General features: G+C 40.5%; 1 protein-coding gene across 1 annotated transcript in view; it reads left to right on the top strand.

Annotated features, from left to right (window-relative positions):
* Positions 1–24,357, top strand: part of WDR19 (WD repeat domain 19) — a 137,715-nt gene that overhangs the window by 57,615 nt on the left and 55,743 nt on the right. Inside the window, exons 9-13 of the mRNA XM_006895406.1 lie at positions 11,586–11,656; positions 16,304–16,476; positions 16,570–16,684; positions 19,543–19,649; positions 20,706–20,828. Of these exons, the coding sequence (XP_006895468.1) occupies positions 11,586–11,656; positions 16,304–16,476; positions 16,570–16,684; positions 19,543–19,649; positions 20,706–20,828 (589 nt within the window). The remainder of the gene's footprint in view (positions 1–11,585; positions 11,657–16,303; positions 16,477–16,569; positions 16,685–19,542; positions 19,650–20,705; positions 20,829–24,357) is intronic.

Raw genomic sequence — 24,357 nt, 5'->3', positions numbered from 1 at the left:
GTATATAAAATAACATATTCAAATAACCTAAAAGAAAAGCAATAAATGAATGTATGAAGTGAGAAAGGGGAAACAGAGAAACTAAAGACTGAGATAATAAACAGAAAACAAATAATAAAATAATAAACTTAATGCACAACCAGGACATTGATGAATGAGACCTTCGAAAGATTAAATCCCACTGTGTGTAAAATTTTTCCAATAGAGTAAACAGAAAATCTATTAATTGGGAAAAAAACATTTGGTAATGATATCTTAGACAAGGGTCTCATAATGAAAATTTGCAGAATTCTACAGGGTCTCCACGAGAAAAAGACTGATAACACAATTGTACAGTGGGCAAAAGACATGGAAAGACTTTTCACAGAAGACATCTGGCTGGTCAAACATATGAAGAAATACTCAAAACCAGTGGCAGTCAGAGAGATGCAGCTGAAAACCACAATGAGATACCATCTCACCCCTGTAGCAGGAGCAAAGTTTAACAGGACAGCAAGCAATAAATGTTGGAGAGGCTGTGGAGAGATTGGAATTCTCATTGTTGGTGGGGTTGTAAAATAGTATAACCACTCTGGAAGGCAGTTTGCTGTTTCCTCAAAAAGCTGAACAAAGAAATTCTATATGACCCAACCATTCCACTGCTAGGAATACACTATGAGGAAAATAGAACTGAGACACAAAGGGAGATTTGTACACCAATGTTCATAGCAGCATTATTCACAATAGCAAGGATATGGAAACAGCCCAAATGCCCATCCACAAACAAATGGGTTGAGAAGTTGTGGCACATTTACAAGATGGAATACTATGGAAGCACTCAGGAGCAATAGTTTCAGAAAATCCTATATTACATGGGAGAGAGGCTAACGAGCATTATGCTGAATGAACAAACTTAATCTCATAAGGACATATATTACATAAGGCAATTATTAAAATAGGTAACTACTAAGATGTGTATAAATGTCAGAAGAGGGGAAGGCGAGAGGACAAGGGGTTGAGAGGGAGCCAAGGGGGCAGAAATCACTATATTGTAGAGTTTGGTTGAAGAAGAGGGTAGAGGAGTTAGAAAAGATCAAGTGGGAATCTGAAAAGACAGGGTAATAGTGGGCATATATCAATGGTGATTAATTTTTTTAGACAAAATGCATGGGAATGATGGTATGAAATACATTGTGAATGAGGGAATGTATAAAATACAGTATATATGAAAGGGGGGAAAGCCCCAATAGATTTAAATCCAAATATATCAACAATTATAGTCAATGTAAATGAAAATGCTTTTAGAAAAATGACTGTCAGGATGGATTTTTTTAACTTTAATTATTTACTATCTGTAAGAAACTGATTTTTAGTGATTTATGGAGGTGAGTGTGAAAGAGAGGACTACACAAATGTTAATCGAAATAAAGTTGGAGTGGCTGTGTAGATGTGTTACACAGTAGACTTCAAAGTGTAGCAAATTGCCGAGGATGAAAGCAGTATTATTAAAGGGTCATTGCACCAAAGGACTTGCTGGAGGGCCTTGGTATTAAAAGTTGGGTGGGCCCTAAGTCTCCAGTTTGGAGGCTGATATATGAAGCCTTGGATTCTGGAAAGTAGAATGTTTTATGTTGGTTGAGGGTCTGGTGTGGACTGGTTTTTTTATTTCATTCACAATTGTGTGTGAGGTGATTGGATTGGCTGGATTTAGCTAATAATGAGCTGTGGGTGGGAAGCTGCTTCTTTAAAGTCAATAGGACCAGGTGCAGGGCCTTGGTATTTAAAAGCCATGTGAAAAGTGCAGCAATGAATGAATGAATGGAAATCCAAAATCTCTATAAATGTTTATTAAAATTAATAAAATTTAAAAAAAAAAAGCCAGGTGTGCCCTGTTATTGTATTTGGGATGAACATTCTTCTAAGTGCTACAACACACGTCTGTCAATTTCCTGTACTGAGGCAACTTGGGGTTGCTGTGATGCTGAACAGTGTGCCACTGGTGTGTCAAATGCCATAATGGTTACCCATGGTGGACAGTGTTTGGTGGAGCTCCCAGATTAAAACAACCTTGAAAGCAGGGTTGGCATCCGCTTCCTATACATCGTGCCTCTGGAAACTCTATGAACTTAGAGAAATGACAATAGTTCTAGAACAGAGTTCAAGTCTTTTATTCCTAGGGTCACTATGAGTCATGTTCGACTTGATGACACTTAACAACAACAATACTAAAGGATATAATAATCCTAAATGTGTATCCACTCTCTAGAATATGTGAAGTTAAACCTGATAGAACCTGATAAAAGAAAGGGAGGAATAGACAATAATAATGGTTGGTGATTGAGTGTGTTGTAATGTGTTGCTTGCTTGTTACTCTGATGCTGTAAATGGTACTACAGTATTTCAGAGTCCAGCCGTGTCACCATGCTGAAACAGATTTTATCAGAGAGCTTCCAGACTAAGCCCACCTAGGAAGAATGACCCAATGACCTACTGAAGCACTGTCAGTGGGAGCATTATGGATAGCAACAGAATAATTATCTGTTGATACAGCGCTGGAAGAAGAGCCTTGCAGCTTAGAAAGCACTCAAAATATAGCTGGGCAAGATAGTCTCCTCAGTGTAGACTTGACCTTGATGTCAGTGATGGAGTTAAAGCTTTTGGGACCTCCATTTATTACATGGCATGACTTACCATGAGAAATAACAGCATTATCAGTAATCAGAACATGGAATGTGTGAAGTGAGAATCAAGGAAAATTCAAAGTTGTAAAAAAATTAAATAAGACGCTTGAGAATCAAGACCCAGGTGGTAATGAGCCGGATGGTCTAATAAAAGAAATTGTTGTTGTTATTGTTGTTATGTGCCGTTGAGTCCCCTGTGAGTCATAGTAGCCCTATGTACAACAGCCCTAAACCCTGCTCTATCCTATGCCAATCTTATTGTCTCTGACATAGCTACCCCCATTGCCCCAGCCACTGAATCAATCTATCTCATAGAAGGTCTTCCTCTCCTGCACTGTCCCTCCACCCTCCCAAGCATGATCTCCCTTTCCAAGGATTGGTTCCTCCTTGTAACATGTCCACAATATGTCAAGACAAAGCCTCAGAATCCTTGCCTCCAAGATGAACCTGTTTGTTCTCTTAGCAGTCCATGGAATATTCAGTACTCTTCTCCAGCACCACAGCTCAAAGACATCAATTCTCCTTCTATTATCCCTAGTCATTATCCAGTGTTGCGTAGTGGTCATAATAGCTAATGCTCTCCAGCATTTTTGTATCATTAAGCCCTCTTAATACCTTCTTTGGTACAGTACTATTTTTTCATGTCCTCAGCCCATTTTTTAATTGGGTTGCTTGTCTTTTTGGGGTTGAGGTATGGGAATTTTCTACAAATTTTATAGATTAGTCCCTTGTCAGATATGTTGTTGCTAAATATTTTTTCCCCAAGTGTTGCTGTGAGTTGCAAGCGACTCGATGGCACATAACAACAACCCTTGTCAGATATGTTGTTGCTAAATATTTTTTTTCCCAAGTGTATTGTTTCTCCATTTATTCTTTTTGGAAAAGTTTTTTGATGGACATATGTGTGGGTTTACATTTTTTCAGAGATTCAAGTTGTCTGGTTTATCTTCTGATGATTGAGCATTTTAAGTTATATTTGATAATCCACTTCCTAAGCAACATGCCTCTGGAAACTCTATGAACTTTGATAACTGATGATAGTTATAGAAGGGCTTCGGGCCTTTTGTTCATAGGGTCGCCATGAGTCATGCTCAACTCGATGGCAATCAACAGCCATCAATTAGGACCCCTAGTTAAAGTCTCCTTTTTCTTTGATGATTTTTCTAGTTTTCAGTTTTACAACTGGGCCCTTCATCCTTCCTGAGTTGGTTTCTGTTTACATTGTGAAGTATGAATCTTGTTTCAATCTTCTACAAATAGATACCAGCTTTGCCAGCACCTTTTGTTAAAGAGACTCTCCTTACTTAATGAATTTCATCTCTTTTAACAAACATCGTCTCTTTAAAGATTTACTTCTGGTTTCTAAGTTCTTGTCCCTTGGTCTGCATATCTGTTGGCCATTTGTGCTAGGCTATTTGTGCTACCATGACTGTATTGGTGATTTTGAGATCAGGAAATGTAAGATCTCCTGTTTTTCTTCTTTAGTTGTTATATACCATCAGTCACATCTCAGGGCTGACCATCCAGCAAGTTTTCAGAGGCAGTAAATCACACAGTAGAAGACTGCCCATCTTTCTCTCACAGAACAGCTGGTGTATTTGAACTGCAGGTCTTGAGTTGGCATTGCAAAACTCCTTACCACTAAGCTCCCACAGAGCTTGCTCTTTGGTACTGGTTTGCTTATCCAGGGTCTCTTTCCTTTCCATGTGTGGTTGATAATACTTTGTCCATCTCGTTGAAGAGATTTGGTGGAATCTGGACTGGGACAACTGATTTTTTTGCAAAAGCAATTTAATGGATGAAAAATAAAGCCTTTTAACAAATGATGCTTAAACAATTGGACGTTCAAACATAAGCCAAACAAAAAAGAAAAAAAAAAGCCTTTTGACTTAAATGTCACACTTTAATTGGAAAAAACAACCCCCCCCCAAAAAAAAAAAACAACCAGCAATCCTTGTAAATGGATCATTACTGTAAAATGTTTAGGTAAAAGCAAAGGATAAAATTTCTGTCTACAACTAATTCTTCTGTCATCCTCAGTCATTGTCCAGCTCTCAGATGCATAGCAAGTAACTAAAAAGACCAAGGCCTGAGTCAGGCACACTTTTATCGTTCTTGTTGTTATGTGCCGTCGAGCCGTCTGTGACTCATAGCGACCCTATGTACAGCAGCCCTAAACTCTGCCCTATCCTGTGCCAATCCCACCATCTCCGACACATCTCCCTCCATTACCTCAGTCACTGAATCAAGCCTTCTCATCAAAGTTCTTCCTATCCTGCGCTGTCCCTCCCTAAGGACTGGTCCCTCCTTGCAACATGTCCAAAGTATGTCAGAGAAAGCCTCAGAATCCTTGCCTCCAAGGAGCAGCCTGGTTTAACCCTCTCAAGGATGAACCTGTGTGTTCCCTTAGCAGTCCATGGTATATTTAATACTCTTCTCCAGCACCACACCTCAAAGACATCAATTCTCCTTCTGTCATCCCTAGTCATTGTCCAGCTCTCTGATTTTGTCCTGATTACTCCTCAATAATTCTGAGAGGTCCCTTTCTGCAGACTTTCCCAGTGCAATGTGTCTTCTGATTCCAGTTGTGGTACCAAGTTTATTGATTGTGGATCCAAGTAAGGTGAAGTCATTGACATGCTTAGTCCTTTTTTCATCCATCGTGGTGTTGCCTATTGGTCCGATGGCAAGGCTTTTTGTTTTTGTGATGTTGAGGTACAATTCATAGTGAAGGCTACAGTGTTATTTTCTGCAGTAAGCACTTCAAGTCCTCCTTATTTTCAGCAACCATCTGTCATTGTGTCACCTGCATAAGGAAACATTTTGATAAGTTTTCCTCCAATCTTGATGCCACATTTTTCTTTATAGATTGTATATTCCCAAATAATTTGCTCAATTATAGATTAAATAGGTATATAGAAAGGTCACAACCCTGATGTACACCTTTCCTAGTTTTAAACCATGCAGTATATTCCTTTGTTCTGTTTGCACAGCAGCTCCTTGATCTAGGTATTGGTTTTGCATGAGCACAGTCAAGTGTTCTGGAATTCCCATTCTTCTTATTGTTAGTCAAACTTTGTTATAACCCTCGTAGTCAAATGCTTTTGCATAGTCAATAAAGCACAAGTAGACATTCTTCTAGTAATCTTAACTCTTAGCCAGGATCCATCTGACATTAACAATTATATCCAGCTTAAAAAAAATCCAGCTTAAACATCTGGCAATTCTCTGTTTATGTACTAGTCTAGCCATTTTTTAAGGATTCTCTGTAGTATTTTACTTGCATATGATATTAATGATGTTGTTGTTGTTGATTGCTGTCAAGTTGAGCACAACTCATAGCAACCCTGTGAACAAAAGGCCTGAAGCTTTTCTATAACTATCCTCAAAGTTCATAGTTTCCAGAGGCATGTGGTTTAGGAACTGGATGCCACTCCTGCTTCCAAACCTGTCTTAAACTGGGAGCTCCACCAAACACTGTCCACAACAGGCAACCATTATGACATTTGATACCCAGTGGCACAAAGTTCAGCATCACAGCAATCCCAGGTTATCTCATTACAGCATATTGACAGAAGAGTGCTGTACCACTTAGAAGAATGTTCCTCCAAAATATAATAGCAACTGATTTTTAAATACAAAGGCCCTCCCCCATGTCTTGTTGACCCTAAACAACAGGCTTAAATAAAAACAACCAACATAGTATGTTTTTGTTGTTAGGTGCTGTTGAGTCGTCTGCAACCTTATATACAGCAGTTCTGAACCCTTCCCTGTCCTTAGCTAGTCTCACTAATTCTGACACACCAACCCCCATTACCCAAGATACTTTATCAGTCCATCTCATCCAGGGTCTTCCTTTCCTGGACTGTTCCACCACCCTTCCATGCATGATGTCCTTCTCCAAGGACTGGTCCCTCCTGGCCACATGCCCAAAGTATGTGAGACGGAGCTTCAAAATCCTAGTCTCTAAAAAAAAAAAAAAAAAAAAAAAAGCCTAGTCTCTAAGGAGAGACTTGGTTCCACCCTCTTCATGTATGTTCAAAACTCTTCTCCAGCACCACAACTCGAGGGCATCTAGTTTTCTTTTGTCATCCTTAGTCATTGTCCAGCTGATAATTTCAACATTCTGTTGAATTTTCCTTCTTGGGAATAGGAACAAACATTAATCTCTTCTTTATTAAACAGCTGTCCTGCAGGTTTCCTGGCATGCACTGGGGAGCACATCCAGGGCTACATCTGTCATTTGAAACATTTCAGTTAGCATCACATCTTTTCCTAGGACCTTATTTTATTGTCAATTTTGATGAGTATCTAGACTGTATAAAGGACTCTCAAACTTCAACAGTTAAAAAAATCCAATTAGAAAATCGATAATATTTTGTGATGAGTTTACATTCAACAAAACAGGCACATAAAATCATTAAAGGATTTAGCATCATTAGCTGTTAACCAAAACCCAGTTGCCATCTAGTGCATTCTGACTCATCCTGACGTGTGTGTGTGTGAGAGAGAGAGAGTAAAATTGTGCATCATAGGATTTTCAAAACACATAAGCTAATTTTTTGCTAGTAGATTGCTTTCCTTCTGAGGACACTGGATAAACTTGAACCATCAACCACTTTTTTAGCAGAGAACATATTAACCATTTGTAGTATGTGTTTGAGAGTATGCAGCCAGAGTGCTCTTTGGAGGCAAGGAGGATGAGGCTTCACTTCACATACTTTGGGCATGTTCCTTGGGGAAGGACATAATGCTGGGAATGATGGACGGTCAGCCAAAGGGGAGGAAGACCATCAGCCAGGTGGATTGACACAGTGACTGCCACAGTGAGCTCTAGTATGTCAGGAAGTGTTAAGATGGCACAGAACAGGACAGGGTTCAGATATGTTGTTCATAGTGTCACTATGAGTCGAACTCGACTCAGCAGCATCTAACAATAACCGTACTCAGCGCCCTCTCACTGGCCATTGGGAAATGCATATCAGAACCACAGTGACTTAGCACTAGACATGTTCTTGTTGCGATCAAGTTGTTTCTCACTCAGAGCAAATCTCATTGGTTTTCTAAAGATGTGAATTACAACAGGAGAAAATTGCTCATCGTTCTCTTGAGGAACCAGGTGCATTTGAACTGCTGGAGACACATGCCCTTTGGGTTAGAAGTGCAGTTGCTATTGACCACGCCACTTCTCTTGTTGTTATGTGCTGCCACATATATTCCATCTGGCATGTGTGTTGTTGTATACCATACAGTTGGAACCAACCCATAGCTGATCCTCCCCATCCCCCCACTCCGAGGATTTTCAGCGGCAGTAAATCACATAGGAGTTGATTGCCCAGCTCTCTCCGGTGGAGCAGCTGGTGAATTTGAACTGTAACCTCCATTATGCAGATGACACAACCTTGCTTGCTCAAAGTGAAGGGGCCTTGAAGCACTTGTTGCAGAAGATCAAGGAATGCAGCTTTTGGTATGGATTGCTCAATGTCAGAAAAACAAAGATTTTTACCATTGGGCCAATAGACAGCATCATGATAGATGGAGAGGAGATTCAAACTGTCAATAGCTTCATCTTGTTTGGATCCACAATTAACACCTGTGGTACAAGAAGTCAGGAATTAAGGAGACACATTGCAATGGGAAAATTTGCAGTTAGGAACCTTTCCAAAGTATTGAGGAGTAGTGATGTCAGTTTGAGGACTAAGGTGCATCTGATTTAGGCCCTGGTCTTTCCGATTACTAGCTATGCACCCAAGACCCAGACAATGAGTAAGGATCACAAAAGAAGAGTTGATGCCTTTGAGCTGTGATATTAAAGAAGAGCACTGAACATCCATTCCATGGACGGCCAGGAGAATGAACTTAGAGAGGGTGCAGCCAAAATGCTTTTTGGAGGCAAGAATGATGAGGCTTTGCCTTACATACTTTGGACATGTTGCAGAGAGGGACTGTTCCTTGGAGAGGGACATGATGTTGGGAAGGCTGAAGAGTCGGCAAGGAAGAGGAAGAAGACCTTCAACCAGGTGGATTGACATGGTGACTGCTGCAATGAGCTCTTGTGTGTCGGGCAGTGTGAGGAGGGTGCAGGATAGAGCAGGGTTCAGATCTTTTCTTCATAGGGTCACTATGAGTCGTACTCTACTCGATGGCACCTAACAGCAACCACCACCACCTTTGTGTTGGCAGCGCAGTTCCTTACCACTAAGCCACCAGAGCTCCCTTAACACATGTATTGTTGCTGTTGTTGTTATGTGCTGTCAAGTCACCTGTGACTCATAGCGGCCCTTATGTACAACAGCCCTAAGCCCTGCCCTATTCTGTGCCAATCTCACTGTCTCTGACATACCTACCCCCATTACCCCATCACTGAATCAGTCTACCTCATAGAGGGTCTTCCTCTCCTGTGCTGTCCCTCCACCCTCCCAAGCATGACGTCCGTCTCCAAAGATTGATCCCGCCTTGCATCATGTCCAAAGTATGTCAGAGGGAGCTTCAGAATCCTTGCCTCCAAGAAGCAGCCTGGGTTCACCCTTTCCAGGATGAACTTGTGTTAGATGAGAATGGCTAAAATAAAAATTCTTAACAACAGCAAGATGTTGCTGAAGACACAGGAAAAACTAGATTACTCAACTCATTGCTGGGAGGACTATAAACTGGTATGGTTATTGTGGAAATAGCTTGGCAGTTTCTTTGTAAACAAAATGTTAAAAATACAGCAAAAGCAAACAAACTAAAATCTAAACATGCAATTATTATGTGACCCAACAATTGTATTCCTAGGCATTTATCCCAGAGAAAGAATATTCACATAAAAACCCAAGGATGTTTATAGCCGCAGCTTTTCTTGTAATAGCCCAAAGCTAAGCCCTGGAACTAATCCATGTGTTCTTCATTTGTGGTATACACATGGAATCCATCCTAGTACTACATGGATTACCAATATGCAACAGCTCAGATGAATCGCCAGAGAAACTATGCTGAATGAAAACATTGCATACTGTGTGATTCCATACATTTATATTCTTGACATGTCAAGATTAAACAGAGAACAAATCTGTGTTGGCCAGAGTGTAGGGAAGCGGATAGGCTGTGGAGATGGGGGGAGGGGGGGACGCATTTAAGGACAACAGGAGGATGGAACTGCTCCATATCTTGACTGGTAGTGGGTATATGCAATGTACATGTGATAAAAATTGCATAGAATTAAATACACGCATAACCGTAGCCCACCTAAGTAAAACGAGGAGAAAGCTAATCCAGATTGGTGGATTGTGTGAATGTCAGTGTCCTGTGTGCCAAGACAGATGGTGCAAATCCACTAGCTGCTCCACGAGAGAAAGGTGGTATTGTCTACATGATTTATAGCCTCCAAAAACCACTGGAGTCTAGGAGTCATGGCAATAACTTGATGGTTTTTATAGATGTTCCCATTGAGGGATGCTGGGTAAAAAGTACATAGAATTGCTCTTGTATTTCTTACAACTGCTTGTGATATACAATTACCTAAAAAGAAAATAGAAATAAATGTAAAGTTTCATTAAATAGAAGCAATGAGGGGGTAAATGTTAAAGGAAAAACACTAGAGACTGAAAAGAAATATAACAGCTGCTGGTTGCCAAGGCTTTGCTACAAACTTTCATCTGCACTACCGTTGTTCTCTCCGGTAACCCTATGAAGTGTAGTACTCACTCACTCATTACTGTTGACTTGGAATAACTCCTACCTGACCCTCCAGTGGGTTTTCAGAGGCTCTAAAGCACACAGAAAAGGATGGTCCATCTTTGTTTCTCCTGTGGAGGAGCTAGTAGACTTGAGCCTTTGATTGACAGTGCAGCTACCTACCCACTAGAGCACCAGAGTGCCATAAAGTAATATTAGGCCTCTGTTTTCAGAGCTAATGCTCTTCCTAGTATGCCTCATTTTTTGTTTGTTTTATTTTTTCTTTTCATTTTATTTTATATTTATTTATTTATTTATAAAGCTTGGATACATTGTTTTTCACACAGAATCTTTCCAATCTCCTTCATCACCCTCCACCAAATTGTGCTTACCCCATGATTAACCACCCCGTCCCCCGCCCATACTCACCTCTCTGCTTCCACCCCCCACCCCATACCCATTCTACAAGAATGGTTTTATCCAGTATTTGTCCTTATGGGACTGAGTTAGTTCACTCAGCAAAATACTCTCTAGTCCCTCCCAAGTTAGGTAATAATTTACAAAATCATTGCTCCTGCGTACTGCCTGGTATTCCATTGTGTGAATGTACTGTAATTTCTCAATCAATTCCATTGTGGTTGAACATGTGGGCTGTTTTCATGTTCTTGCGATGGTGAATAACACGATGAATCTTGATACACAAGTCTCCGTTTGTGCCTCAGTTCTCATTTTCTCAGGGTTTTATTCCAAGCAGTGGAATAGCTGGGTCATATGGAATTTCAGTGTTCAGCTTTTTGAGGAAGCGCCCAACTGCCCTGCCTTCCAGAGTGGTTGTACTTCATTTCTTTTTATATGCAAGAACTCTGTAGGAAGAAAAACATTGCAAAAGAGAAACCTGTCTCCTCTTAACAGTTATTAATGCTGCTCCAGCTCATGTTTTTCTACTCAGACCATTCTCCAGGACATTAACTCCCTTATTCCTGAAGCGGTAGATCAGAGGATTAAACTGGGTGTTTACCACCCCCAAGGGAACAATATCATTTAATAGAGAAAGAAACACACTAACATTTTCTCACCTTAACCCAGTATAGCATCCTGTACATTCCATTTGGAGACAATGAACTTGTTCCAATAGTTTCCTGATTTTGTAAACTTTAAAACAATGGGAATTTTTATGTGCATTTTTTATTAGCATGAAGGTTTACAAATAATTTTTTTAAAAAGTAATGTTTTCTAAGGTTCATATTGAGTATTATTTTTTCCCCCCAGCATTAAAATCCATGACCTGACAGAATTAAAAGATATGCATGCTATAATCAGCCTGGATGATGAAAACAAAGGTACTGCTTTTCTAAAATATTGTTATTTTTATCATTCTGATTTCAAAAAGTACTGTTGCATTTGCTACACTATATTGTATTTATTGTATGACTTGCCTTCTTTTAAGAACAATAAAAGGAATATCCTTTCCTAGCTACCTATGATTATCTCCTAATTTGGTAATGATGTTGAGTCATACTATTTGACTGAAATGATGCAAGTTCACTTTGATCCAGAGATTTACCATGATTTGTATCTAATTCGGCTGTAAATGTAAATTGTCCTTACAGTCTTTCCCTTTGAGCCGGTTTTTAAATTGCCAATGTTCGTATTCACGTGACACGCCTGGTGACTATATTGGACACGACAGCTGTCTAGTCGGCTCAGACTCAGCTGACCCTCCATCATATTTCTGAGGCTGTAAATCTTTTCTCCCCCTTCTAATATTTTTTATTGGTTTGCATACATTAATATACATTGTTTTTCATGCATCTACATCTTGTTTTATATACTCTTTAATTTACATTGTGTTTCATTCATGTACATTGTGTTTTATATAATAATTTCACATGCATTACATTGTATATAATTAATTACTGTTGATCTGTGGCTGTTATTACGCTGTCTTTTCAAGTCCTCATTGAATCTTTCCTGTTCCTTCTCCCCACCTTCCACCCACTAACCTCTGCTATCCTAGTGATTTTTCTTCTTCCTTTTTTCATTTCCTCTGTTATTATAAAAAATTATTTTATATTGGTTTTTCATAAAAAGTTTGTACGTATTGTATTTCATATAATCATTCCCATTCATTGTTTTATGAAAATAATCACCACTGAACTATGCCCACCATTACCCTGACTTTCCAGATCCCTGTGGATCTTTCCCATTTCCTGTACCTACTCCTCCCTCCACCTACCTAATTGTGAGACCCTATGATTTCCCCCACCCATCTTCCCCTTTGTCCCTTGGATCTCCATACATGTTTTACTAGTTATCCTTCTATTTTTACAGTAATGGTCTTCTGCAGTATTTGTCCATATGAGACTGAGTTAGTTCACTCAGCATAATGTCTATCCCTTGTGCTTGGACATTTGGTCTGTTCCCATATTCTTGCAATTGTGGTTAATGATGGTACATTGGTGTGCAAATCTCTGTGTTTCAGTTCTAATTTCCTTGGGGTATATTCCTAGACTTCTCTAAATTATTGAGGTGTTATGATGTCACTTTGAGGATTAAGATATGTCTGATTCACCCATGGTCTTTCTGATCACTTGCTAGTCATCTGACAGCTGGGCAATGAATAGAGATTACAGAAGAAGAATTGATTCCCTTGAGTTATGGTATTGGAGAAGAGCACTGATCATCTCATGGACTACCAAAAGAGCAAATATATATGTCTTGGAGAAGTGCAGCCAGAATGTTCTTTGGAAGCAAGAATGATGAGGCTTCCCCTCACATACTTTGGGCATGTTGCTAGGAGGGACTATTCCTTGGAGAGAGACATGATGCTTGGAAGGGTAGAAGTTTGGCAAAGGAGAGGAAGACCCTCAACCAGGTGGATTGACACGATGACTGCTACAGTGGGCTCTACTGTATCAGGAAGTGTAACGATGGCACAGGACGGGACAAGGTTCAGATCCACTGTCCGTAGAGTCACTATGGATTGTACTTGACGGCACCTAACAGCAGCAAATTCCTAGCAGTGGAATAGCTGGGTCATGTGGAATTTGTGTTCGGCTTTTTGAGGAAATGACAAACTGCCTTCCAGAGTGGTTGTACAATTTTACAATCCCACCAACAATGTATTAGAGTTTTCATCTCTTCACATCCTATCCAACATCAATTACTTGCTGTCCTGTAAAACGTTGCCACTGTAATGGAGTGAGATGGTATCTCATTGTGGTTTTGATTTGCATCTCTCTTTTTTTAAAAAATTTTTTTTATTTGATTTGCATCTCTCTTACTGCCAGTGATTTTGAGCATTTTTCTGTTGGCCATCTGAGTATTTTCCTCTGTGAAAAGTCTTTCCATGTCTTTTGCCCATTTTGTAATTGTGTTGTCAATCTTTCTGTGGAGATCCTGTAAGATTCTGTAAACTTTTGTTATGAGGCCCTTGTCTGAGATGGTATTGCCACATGTGTTTTCCCAGTCAGTAGGTTTTCTTTTCAACCTATTGAAAAAAGCTTTTGATGCTTGCAGTGATTTAATCTTTAGAAGGTCATAATCATCAATTTTTATCCTCTCCTGGTTGTACATTTATGGCTATATTTGTCAGCCTCTCTATACCATAGACTAGACTTTCTAAACTTGGTCCCAGTTCTCTTATGAAATTTATGGGTCTGGGCTTTACTCCCTGATCTCTAATCCACCTGGAGTTGATTTTTGGTGTAAGGTGTGGATCCTGCTTCAGTTTTCTGGAGGTAGCAGTCCCGTTTTATGAGCACCATTTGTTGGAAAGGTTGTCATTTCACCATTTGAGAGGTTTGGTTTCCTTGTTGAATATCAGTTGGTCATAGATAGATGGGTTAATATCTGGGTTCTTGATTCTGTTCTCCTGGTTTACATTCCTGTCATTGTACCAGCACCATTCTGTTTTGGTTATTATATCATCAGGATTGGAGGTAAACTCATCAACAATCTGTGTTATGCAGATGTAGCAACCCTGCTTCCTGAAACTGAGGAGGACCTGAAGTGCTTACTGCAGAAGGTCAAGGACTGCAGCCTTCAATATGGATTGAAGCTCAACATCAAGAAAACAAAGTTTCTCACCATGGGGCCAATTGGAAGCATCATGATGGATGGTGAAGAGACTGAGATTGTTGACAGCTTCCGTTTACTTGGCTCTACAATCAACACTCTTGGTACTAGCAGCCAGGAAATTAAAAGACAAATTGCATTGGGAACGTCTGCTGTCAGAGACCTCTGGAAAGTACTGAAGACCAGTACTGGTCAGTCTGGAGACTAAGGTGCGCCTGATATAGGCCATGGTCTTTGAAGTTACTTGCTGTGCATCAGAGAGCTGGACAGTAAGGAGGGATGATAGAAGGAGAGTTGATGCTTTTGATCTTTGGTGCTGGAGAAGAGTATTGGATATACTATGGACTGCTAGAAGAACAAACAAGTTCGTCCTGCAGAGGGTGAAGCTGGGCTGCTCCTTGGAGGCAAGGATACTGAAGCTTCGTCTGACATACTTTGGACATGTTGCAAGGTGGAATCAAGTCCTTGGAGAGGGAGATCATGCTTGGGAAGGTGGAGGGACCATGCAGGAGAGGAAGACCCTGGATGTGATGTTTTGATTCAGTCACTGGGATAATGGGGTTGAGTGTGACAGAGATAGTAAGATTGGCAAGTGATAGAGCAGGGTTTAGGACTGTTGTACATAGAGTCGTTTTGAGTTGCAGGCTACTCGATGGCATATAACAACAAAAACAATAGGTTTTGAGATTAGGCAGTGCTATGCCTCCCATTGTTGTTTTTTTAGAAGTGCTTTGTTTATTCAGGGTCTCTTTACTGTCCAAACAAACTTGCCAGTGCCTTTTCTATCTCTTTGAAAAATTAATTTGGTATCTGTATTGGGCTTGCATTAAGCATGTTGACTGCTTTTTGTAGGATTGTCATTTTCACAATATTGAATCTTCCTATCCGTGAGTAGGGAACATTTTCCCATTTAGTTAGGTCTTACATTGTTTCTTGCAGAAGTATTTTCATACTACCTAGTTTTCTTTGTAACGGCCTTTTGTGTCTCTAGTTAGGTTTATTCTTAAGTGTTTCAATTTGTTGTTGGCTATTATAAATGGTATTACTTTCTTGATTTCCTACTCTGTATTTTCTTTCTTATTGTAGAGGAATAACTCTGACTTTTGTATGTTGATCTTGTATCCTACCACTCTACTAAATTAATACACTAGTTCTAACAGTGTTTTGTGTTGAGTCCTCGGGGTTTTCTGTGTATACTGTCATATCATCTACATACAGCAAGACTTTCACCGCCTCTTTGTTGAAGCTGTAAATCCTAATGTGAGTAGACTGCCTTGTCCTCCTCCTGTAGAACAGTTTTTATTGTTGTTACGTTGCTATGTGCTATTGAGTGTCGAAACTAACTCATAACTAACCCTCCAGTGGGTTTTCAGAGGCTGTCAATTGCTTGGCAGGAGATTCTCCATCTTTCTCCCTTGGAGGTGCTGGTGGGTTTGAGCCACTTGTCTTTTGGTTTGTCACTGCAACTCCATACCCACTAGGCTACCAGAGCTCCAAGTAGAAGAGTAGTGGATTTGAACTTTCAGCCTTGCAGGTTGTAGTCTAACACTTAATACACTATCTCACCAGGCCTCCAAGATATGTATTAAAGAACACATTTGAAGATTTGAGGTTTTTTATACGTCTAGTAGCTTAAATGGGAGTTCTTGTGACCTAGTGGTAAAGAACTATGCTGCCAATCCAAAGGCCCATGGTTCAAATCCAGCAGTTGCTCCAGGGAAGAAAAAAGGACAGTTTCTTCCTGTGCAATTTACTGCATATGAAAACCTGCTGGAGAGTCAGCTATGAGTTGGTTCTGACTTGATCGTACATAACAATAACAACAACAGTAACTTCAATTAAAATAGTTGTTTGCTTATTTACCTGCAGTTGTGTATTTGTTTTTAATATTATTTTGGCAATTATTTCAGGGCTGGGCACTTTATCCTGGACGGATGATGGTCAGTTGCTCGCATTATCCACCCAAACGGGCTCGCTCCATGTGTTCCTGACCAAACTTCCCATCCTGGGGGACGCCTGCAGCACCAGGATTGCCTATCTCACCTCCCTCTTGGAAGTAACTGTAGCCAACCATGTTGAAAGAGTATGGATACTGCACTATTTTTACTTCATCTTTGGATGGAAACAAAACAGTTGTGACAGCTGATTTACTTCTGTTACTTTTTCCACATTGCAGGAGCTCCCAATCACAGTCTCTGTTGACGTGGAACCCAATTTTGTAGCGGTCGGTCTTTACCATCTGGCTGTGGGGATGAATAATCGGGCTTGGTTTTACGTCCTTGGAGAGAATGGCAAGTCTAAATCCAGTTTACTCTTTCTTGCTTGTGGTATTTCTTTCTCTTGGTATAATGTGGGAAGTGACCAAATTCTTTCTAAGACTAGGAAATTTGAATTATTCTTGAAGGAAGTTTTGGATGTTTTGTATTTTCCTCTTTTCAGTCCAGATATTATTTTTCTTAAGTAGTGTTTTGAAAATTCTAAATAATTTGCAAATTCCCAGAAAAGATTTTATTCTTCATCTGTAATGTAGATAGCATACATAGTTTCGTGGACAGAGAATTAAAGAGGACTAGGCTGAACAATTGTGGAGAAATTCTCTCTCTCTCTCTCTAAGCCTTTGTTTTCTCATCTGAAAAAATAAAGGTGGTTGTTGTGTACCGTAGAGACAGAACTGACTCATAGCTGACCCTTCAGCCGGTGTTCAGAGACAGTAAATCACATGGGAGGAGATTGTCCATCCTTTTCCCACTGAGCAGCTGGTGGATTTGAACCGTGTGCCTTTGGGATTGCAGTGCAATTTCTTAACACGAGGCCACTAGAGCTCCCTGGTAAGGGACTGTGAGGAAGATTAAGTGAAATAAAATGTGATCTCCCTTTGAACCAGGGCTGTGCTAAGTGCCTCTTAGTGTGGTTAAACAACATGATGTGCATGTGTATATGCACACGTAAGTAGATCTCCTGAGGGAATGGAGTCACATCTAGTCCACTCTCAAAGCTCCTGTAGAAACTGCAGTTATTCATGCACACACAGATGCATTCATTCAGTATTGGTAGAAACTTGCAAGCAGAATGTTGAGGCAATTTTTTCCCCTTTTTTAAAGCTTTTCTTTGTCAGAGTAATGTATGATCTCTCGTCTAATGAATTTGTCTATTCTTCTTATTAAAATTTGGGCCTTTTAAAATGTTTTGACAGTATGTGCATACAGAAGTGTTTTATTCTCATTAAAGTGATGGGTTTTATGTATAGCAAATAAAGAAAACAGCAGGGAAAAAAACCCAAACACAACAACTCCTTAGTCTGGTTCTTGATGTTTTTGTTAGATGTTGTCGAGTATGACTCATGCTGTTGTTACTGTTATGTGCCATTTAGTTGCCTGCAGCCTGTAACAACCCTGTGTACAATAGCTCTGAACTCTGCTCTATCCTGAGTCAGTCTCACTAGCTCTGACATACCCACTCCTATTACTCCAGTAACTGTCAGTCTATCTCATCCAAAGTCTTCCTCATCTGCGCTGTCCCTTCACCCTTCCAAGTTTGATGTCCTTCTCTAAGGCCCGGTCCCTCCTGGCCACATGCCCAAAGTATGTGAGATGGAGCTTCAAAGTCATAGCCTCCACGGGGCATCCGTAGAGTCATAGTGACTCATAGCAGTTGAACTCAGTATGACACATAGTGACCGTATAAACTGATCTGAATGCTGTCCAGTCCCATACCAGCCTTGCCGTCTCTTAACACTCATGCCCGTAGCCACAGTCACCGTGTCAGTCCACCTGATCGAGGGTCTTCTCCTTCACCGCCCCTCCACCTTTCCTAACATGATGAAGTGCCATCATCTTTACGCCCAAGGAACACAACAACTCCTTAGTCTGGAGTTATGTGTTAGTCTCATAGGCACTTCATAAATTTCAGTGCTCTCTTCCCTTTCATTCTCTGCAGGATGGCTGTCAGCATATAATCGGAGCCTTGTCTTCTCCTCCTTCGACTTCTCTGTTCCCCACAGTCCGCAAGCTCCTGCTGTCTGGTTGATTACAACTTATAGTGACTTATAGTGACCCTGTGAGGCAGAGTAGGACTAGCACAGGGTTCCCACGGCTGTCGTCTCCCACCTCTTTCTCACCTGGAGGGGCTGGAGGGCATGAACGACCACCCTTTTGGCTAACAGCCCCTACAGAGATTCTTTTTCCCTCTGGAGGTCAGAAGTTCATCAGGAGTAGAGCAAACCTTTGAGCTATCCCCCTAATGGGAGAAAAACATTGCATTTCTTGTCAGTAAGGCTTAACTCTCTTTTTAAAAAACTTTTATTTTTTAAAAAACTTTTATTATTTTTTGTGTGTGTACCATCAAATCAGATCTGACTGGTACAAGAGATTGCCCCTCCTTCTCCAGCAGAGCATCTGATGGATTCAAACTGCTTACCTGTGGGATTGCAGTGCAGCTTCTTGCCACTAGAACTCTCTTTTTTTAAAAAAAAAATAGATTTTTAAAATTATTATTACTTGGCAAACTTTTGTGGAATTTCTGAAAGAAAATTTATATGGTAATTATGAATTTAAAAGAAAGATTTTTTTTCTTTGTTGTTGCTGTTGGGTGTCATCGAGTCCCCTGCAATTAATAGCAGCCCTGTGAACAACAGATCTGGATCTTGGCCTGTCCTTTACCATCTTCACAGTCCGAGCTTTAACCTACTGTTACAGTCACTGTATCAGTCTAATTGAGGCTCTCGTTCTCTCTCACTGACCCTCATGTTTCCCAGCACGATGTCTTTCCAAGGACCTGACAACTTGCCCAAAGTATGCGACCCAAAGTTTCATCACCTTTGTCTCCTACAGAGCACTCCTCTCAGGAAGTCATATTTCCTTCAGAACAGATTTGTTTGGGGATTTTTTGGCAGTTCCTGAGCTAGTCTGTCCTCTTCTGTGGCACCACAATTCAAAGGCATCAGTTCTTCGGTCTTATTTAGAGTGAAGATTTTTCTTTAGAATGGCTAAAGGTAAAATTAAAAGGGTTAGAATATCCTTGCAAAAGAATATACTTAAAATATCTGTCAATGTTTGTAAATGTAAGATATATAAGAAAGGTTTAGGACCTGTACATTCATTCATATATTGGATTCACTGTTTGAGGTTTGTTTATTTTTAAATTACTATAGCTGTGAAAAAATTGAAAGATATGGAATACTTGGGAACAGTCGCCAGCATTTGCCTCCATTCTGACTATGCTGCTGCACTTTTTGAGGGTAAAGTCCAGTTACATTTGGTAAGTATAAGTTTGGTGTCCAGAGCTAACAGTGGCATGCTCAGAAGGGTGGAGGGACAGTGCAGGAGAAGAAGACCCCAGATGAGGTGACGGTAACTGAGGCAGTGGGGGTAGGTGTGTTGGAGTCAGTGAGACCAATTCAGGACAGGGCAGGTTTCAGAGCTGTTGTACAGAGGATCACTAACAATAACAACTAGCTGCAAGACTTTGCTGCCTGCGCCCAACCAGAAATTCCTGGCTGAGCAGTCTGCTTCCAAAGGTCACAGCCTAGAAAACCCCGATGGGGCTGTTCACACACACACACACACACACACGGAATTGAACACTATGGCTGCTAATAACAGCAGCAAAGGTTGTTAAATGATGCTGACAAACAACCGGATGTTTAATGCACTTTGGTCAAAAGTGCAGACTAGATGGGAAGCCAGGTGGACCTAACAGTTAACAAAGCAATTCCCCTTCTGACTACGATTCTCTTGTTCAGTTAACTTTCTAGCTCTCTTCCTTAGAGAAACCTAATAAAGTGTAACTTGTGCTGCTCGTGGCGTTCTCTATGGTAAATATTACATTTGACTGGGAAAATTACATGCTAAGAGAGCCGGCTATGAACTATAAAACAATGATGGGTTGCCCTATCTTTGAGCTTCCCCAGATGCATTGATTCTGGAATCTGGGATGCCACCAGAGGGGATCCCAGAACTATCCCTACTGTGTTGTCCAAGCTATCACAGCTCTTGTAAAGTGAGACTTCTGAACCAGGGCTGTTCTCACCTCCATCTCTCAACTCTACCTACACCTGGGAAGCCCAGATAATAAGCTATTAGATATTAGCTTCTGCTGAAAGACGGTCACACTGGAGAGTAACACCTGATGCTGTGCTGGCTGATCTTCCAACTAGATTAGCTCGTGTCAACTGGGAGTCTGAATGTTTAGCTGAATTTAAGAAATAAGCTGTGCTCCTTGCTGCCCCACCCCTGCTGTGGCAGACCAGGTTTACTCAAATAAGAGTAAAATGACCTTACATCTCTGAACCAATGTTCTCTTTCTGTGTTTTAGATAGAAAGTGAAATCTTAGATACTCAAGAAGAGCGTGAGACGCGACTTTTCCCAGCGGTGGATGATAAGTGTCGGATTTTGTGTCTTGCCTTAACTAATGATTTCCTCATCTACGGTACAGATGTACGTATCAGCGTCTTCAACCTAGAGTATGGCAAATCTCTAATTTTTACTTTGGGGTCTTGGTCGAATTGCTTTGCCCACCATTCTCTCTTACCATCTCCATCCACGTATTAAACCGAAATAGCAGTGAAACCATCTCTGATTAATGTCTATGGAGAGCTTGTAAGTGGGCTGATCTGCCTGTCAACTGCTTTTGTGATTCTTTTTTTTTTCATTTAACGAATAGCATATTTTAATGCAAATAGCATACACACTAAACATTTTTGCAAACCACCTGTGTTCCTTAAAAGCCAGTTTTACTATGTGTGCCATCTATATTGGCTGCATACACTTTATTTATGAGGCTATGGTGCTTTTGTGATTCTTAAGCAATTTGGGTGGCATAATAATGAAAAGAGCAGTCTTTGGAGCCAGGCAAAGCCAAAACAATCACAGCTCTGTAGGTTACTAGTTATTCTTAACCCCCCTAAACCTTCAGGCTGGCTGTTCACAGGGTTACTAGGAGTTATACTCAGCTTGACAGCACTTAACAACAAGCCTTACATTGAGTTCAGTGATACACCTAAGACATCTCTGACACTTTCAGTGTCGCAGAGTCTACATTTAACATTCATTTCAATACTGCTTTTCACTAGGAGCCTCGTTTCAATCTCTTGGCCCTTTGAAACATCTATACCCTGTAAATATTTTAGCCACATGGACATAAAACACAATTACAGTATCTTCTTTTTCAAAATATGTCACATCTGTTTGATCTTGAATTAGCAACATAGATAGGCTTTCTTTTCTACATTAAGGGGAAAAACCCATTATGCATGATTTCAAGTTTCCATTTTCCTCACATTGGACTATTTTTAAAGAAATAAAGTAAATAAACTTATCACAATTTTAAGATTTTACATTTAAGTTAGAAAAATGTGATAATATATCTCAGTAGGGTCAGTCATGTGTCAGGTAAATTAGTCATTGATGAGGTAAGTAATGCTACATGATAACATTGATATGATATATAATAGTTTACAAAGCCCTAAATTCACTTAAGGAAACTCTGGTGGCCTAGTGGCAAGAAGCTTCACTGAGATACTGAATGCAGGCGGTTTGAGTCCACCATCACCTCTGTGGAAGAAGTATGGGCTTTCTTCTCAAGGGTAATTAACTGCCTTTGAAAACCCACTTGAGGGCCAGCTGTGGGTTGGTCCTAACTCGATGATAAACTACAGCAACAACATTACTTAAGGGAACTCTGTTGATATACTTTATAGGGTGTTGCCCTGCTAACCCAAAGTCAGCACTCACCAGCCATTCCTTGGGAAGAAAGATGAGCAGTCTCCTCCCATGCAGTTTGTTGTTGTTATGTGGCATCGAATCACTTGTGACTTATAGCAACCCTATGTACAACAGCTCTGAGGCCTGCCCTATCTGAGTCACTCCCATTGCCTCTGACCCTCTTACCCCCATTACCTCAGTTACTGTGTCAAGCCACATCATGCAGGGTCTTCTTCTCCTGCGCTCTCCCTCCACACTTCCAAGCATGATGTCTTTCTCCAAGGTCTGGTCTCTCCTGGCCTCATGTCCAAAGTGTGTGAGACAGAGCTTCAAGATCCTTGCCTCCAAGGACCAACTTGGTTTTGCCCTCTCCAGAACAAAACCATTTATTCTCTTGGCAGTCCATGCTCCATTCAGTACTCTTTTCCAGCACCACAACTTAAAGGCATCAATTCTTCATCTAGCACCCTTAGTCATTGTCCAGCTCTCTGGTACATAGTAAGTAATTGCTTACTTGAAGACCATGGCCTGCCTCAGGCACACCTTAGTCTCTACACTGATGTCATTGCTTCTCAGTACTCTGGAGAGGTCCCTGACGGCAGATTTTCCCAGTGCATTTCACCTTTTTATTCCTGACTGCTGATACCAAGAGTGTTGATGGTGGAACTGAGCAAGCTGAAATTATTAACAATCCCAATCTCTTCTCCATCTTGTTGCTGCCAGTTGGCCCAGTAGTGAGAATTCTCAGCAGAGTGTTAAACTCAGTTACACCAATTAATTCTAAGCCCTGATTCAAATTTAGCAAACAGTATATACTTTAAGTTGAATCAAGTAGTTTGAAGCCCCAGTGTTGATAAGTGTACAAGGTACTCATGAATTGTGGTCTTAGTGAAGAATATTAGGTACACTATGAATTTCCAAAAGCAAGATAATTCTGTCTTCGAGAAAGTGCAGCCAGAATGCTCCCGAGAAGCATGGACACTTGGAGCAAGTTATCAGGAGAAACTAATCCCTGAAGAAAATTGTGCTTGGAAAGGAGAATGGTGGTGAAAGAGAGGAAAACCCTCAATGAGACAGACTGACTCGCTGACTCCCATGGGCTTAACTAGGCACCACAGAGACTGTGACCACAGAGACTGTGACCACAGAGACTGTGACCACAGAGACTGTGATGGTGCAGGATCAGGCAGGGTCCCCTCCGTTCTCCCAAAGAGTCGCTGTAAAAGGAGCCAGCTCAGCATCACCTGACGACAACACATCCACTCGTGAAACACCATTCCCTCAGATCAAGAGAGTGAACAGTGGGTCACCTCCAAGAGCTTTCTCATGCCTCTTGATATTTTTCCCACTCATTGTGCTTCTGTTACTCCAAGCGAGTGTGAATATTCTTGAGTTTTCTGTATCGGTGGAATCAGGCAGGGTATCCTGGGTTTTTTCTGCCCTTCAGCATACTTCTCTGGCGGTTCATCTGACTTGTGCATTTCAATGGTAATTTCTTTTTATTCCATGATGTGGATGTAACACAGTTTAAACACCAATTAAAGGACATCTGGATGTTTCTAGTTTTGGGCTATTACAGATAATTCTGTAAAAAATTCAGATTTTTGTGTATGTGAATGTGAGCTTATACTTTTCTGGAGTTAAAAACCTTCATACCCACAGTACTATTTTAAAACACAAAACCAAACCAATTAGAGCAACAATACTGGACAGATAATAATAACAAACATGAAGAAATTGGAACCTGCATACACTCCTTATGAAAATCTACAATGGTGCAGCCACTTGAATCAATACTTGAGCAGTTTTCTGAAAAGTCAGAGATACCATATACCTAGTAGTTCCAGTCCTAAGGATATATCCAGGAAAATTGGAAGCAAATATCTACCAGAAAAACTTTTACCTGAGCGCCATTTATTCATGATAGTCACAAGTGGGAAAAGCTCAGCTGTCCACCAGTCAGGGAATGGGTAAATGAGGTTTATCCATTGAATGGAATTGTTGGCAATAAAAAGTGAAGTCCTGATTCCTCCTAAACCTTGATAGCATTTTGCTAAGGTGAAACAAGGCATTCCCCAAACATCACATGTTATATGATTCCAATCACATGAAATGCCCAGAATAAGCATATCTATAAAGGAAAATAACTCAGCCTAGGGCTAGGTGCTGGAGGGAAATGGTTTCTTTTGGGGATGATGAAATGATTTCAAGATTGATAGAGATAGTTGACAAGTCTGTCAGTGTACTAAAAATCATTGAATTG

Source organism: Elephantulus edwardii, unplaced genomic scaffold (genome assembly GCF_000299155.1).
Source record: "Elephantulus edwardii isolate Elephantulus edwardi_28Jun2011 unplaced genomic scaffold, EleEdw1.0 scaffold00167, whole genome shotgun sequence".
In the NCBI taxonomy this organism is placed as follows: domain Eukaryota; kingdom Metazoa; phylum Chordata; class Mammalia; order Macroscelidea; family Macroscelididae; genus Elephantulus; species Elephantulus edwardii.
The sequence above is the reverse complement of the archived record's forward strand: the minus strand, read 5'-3'. Positions and strand labels throughout refer to the sequence as shown.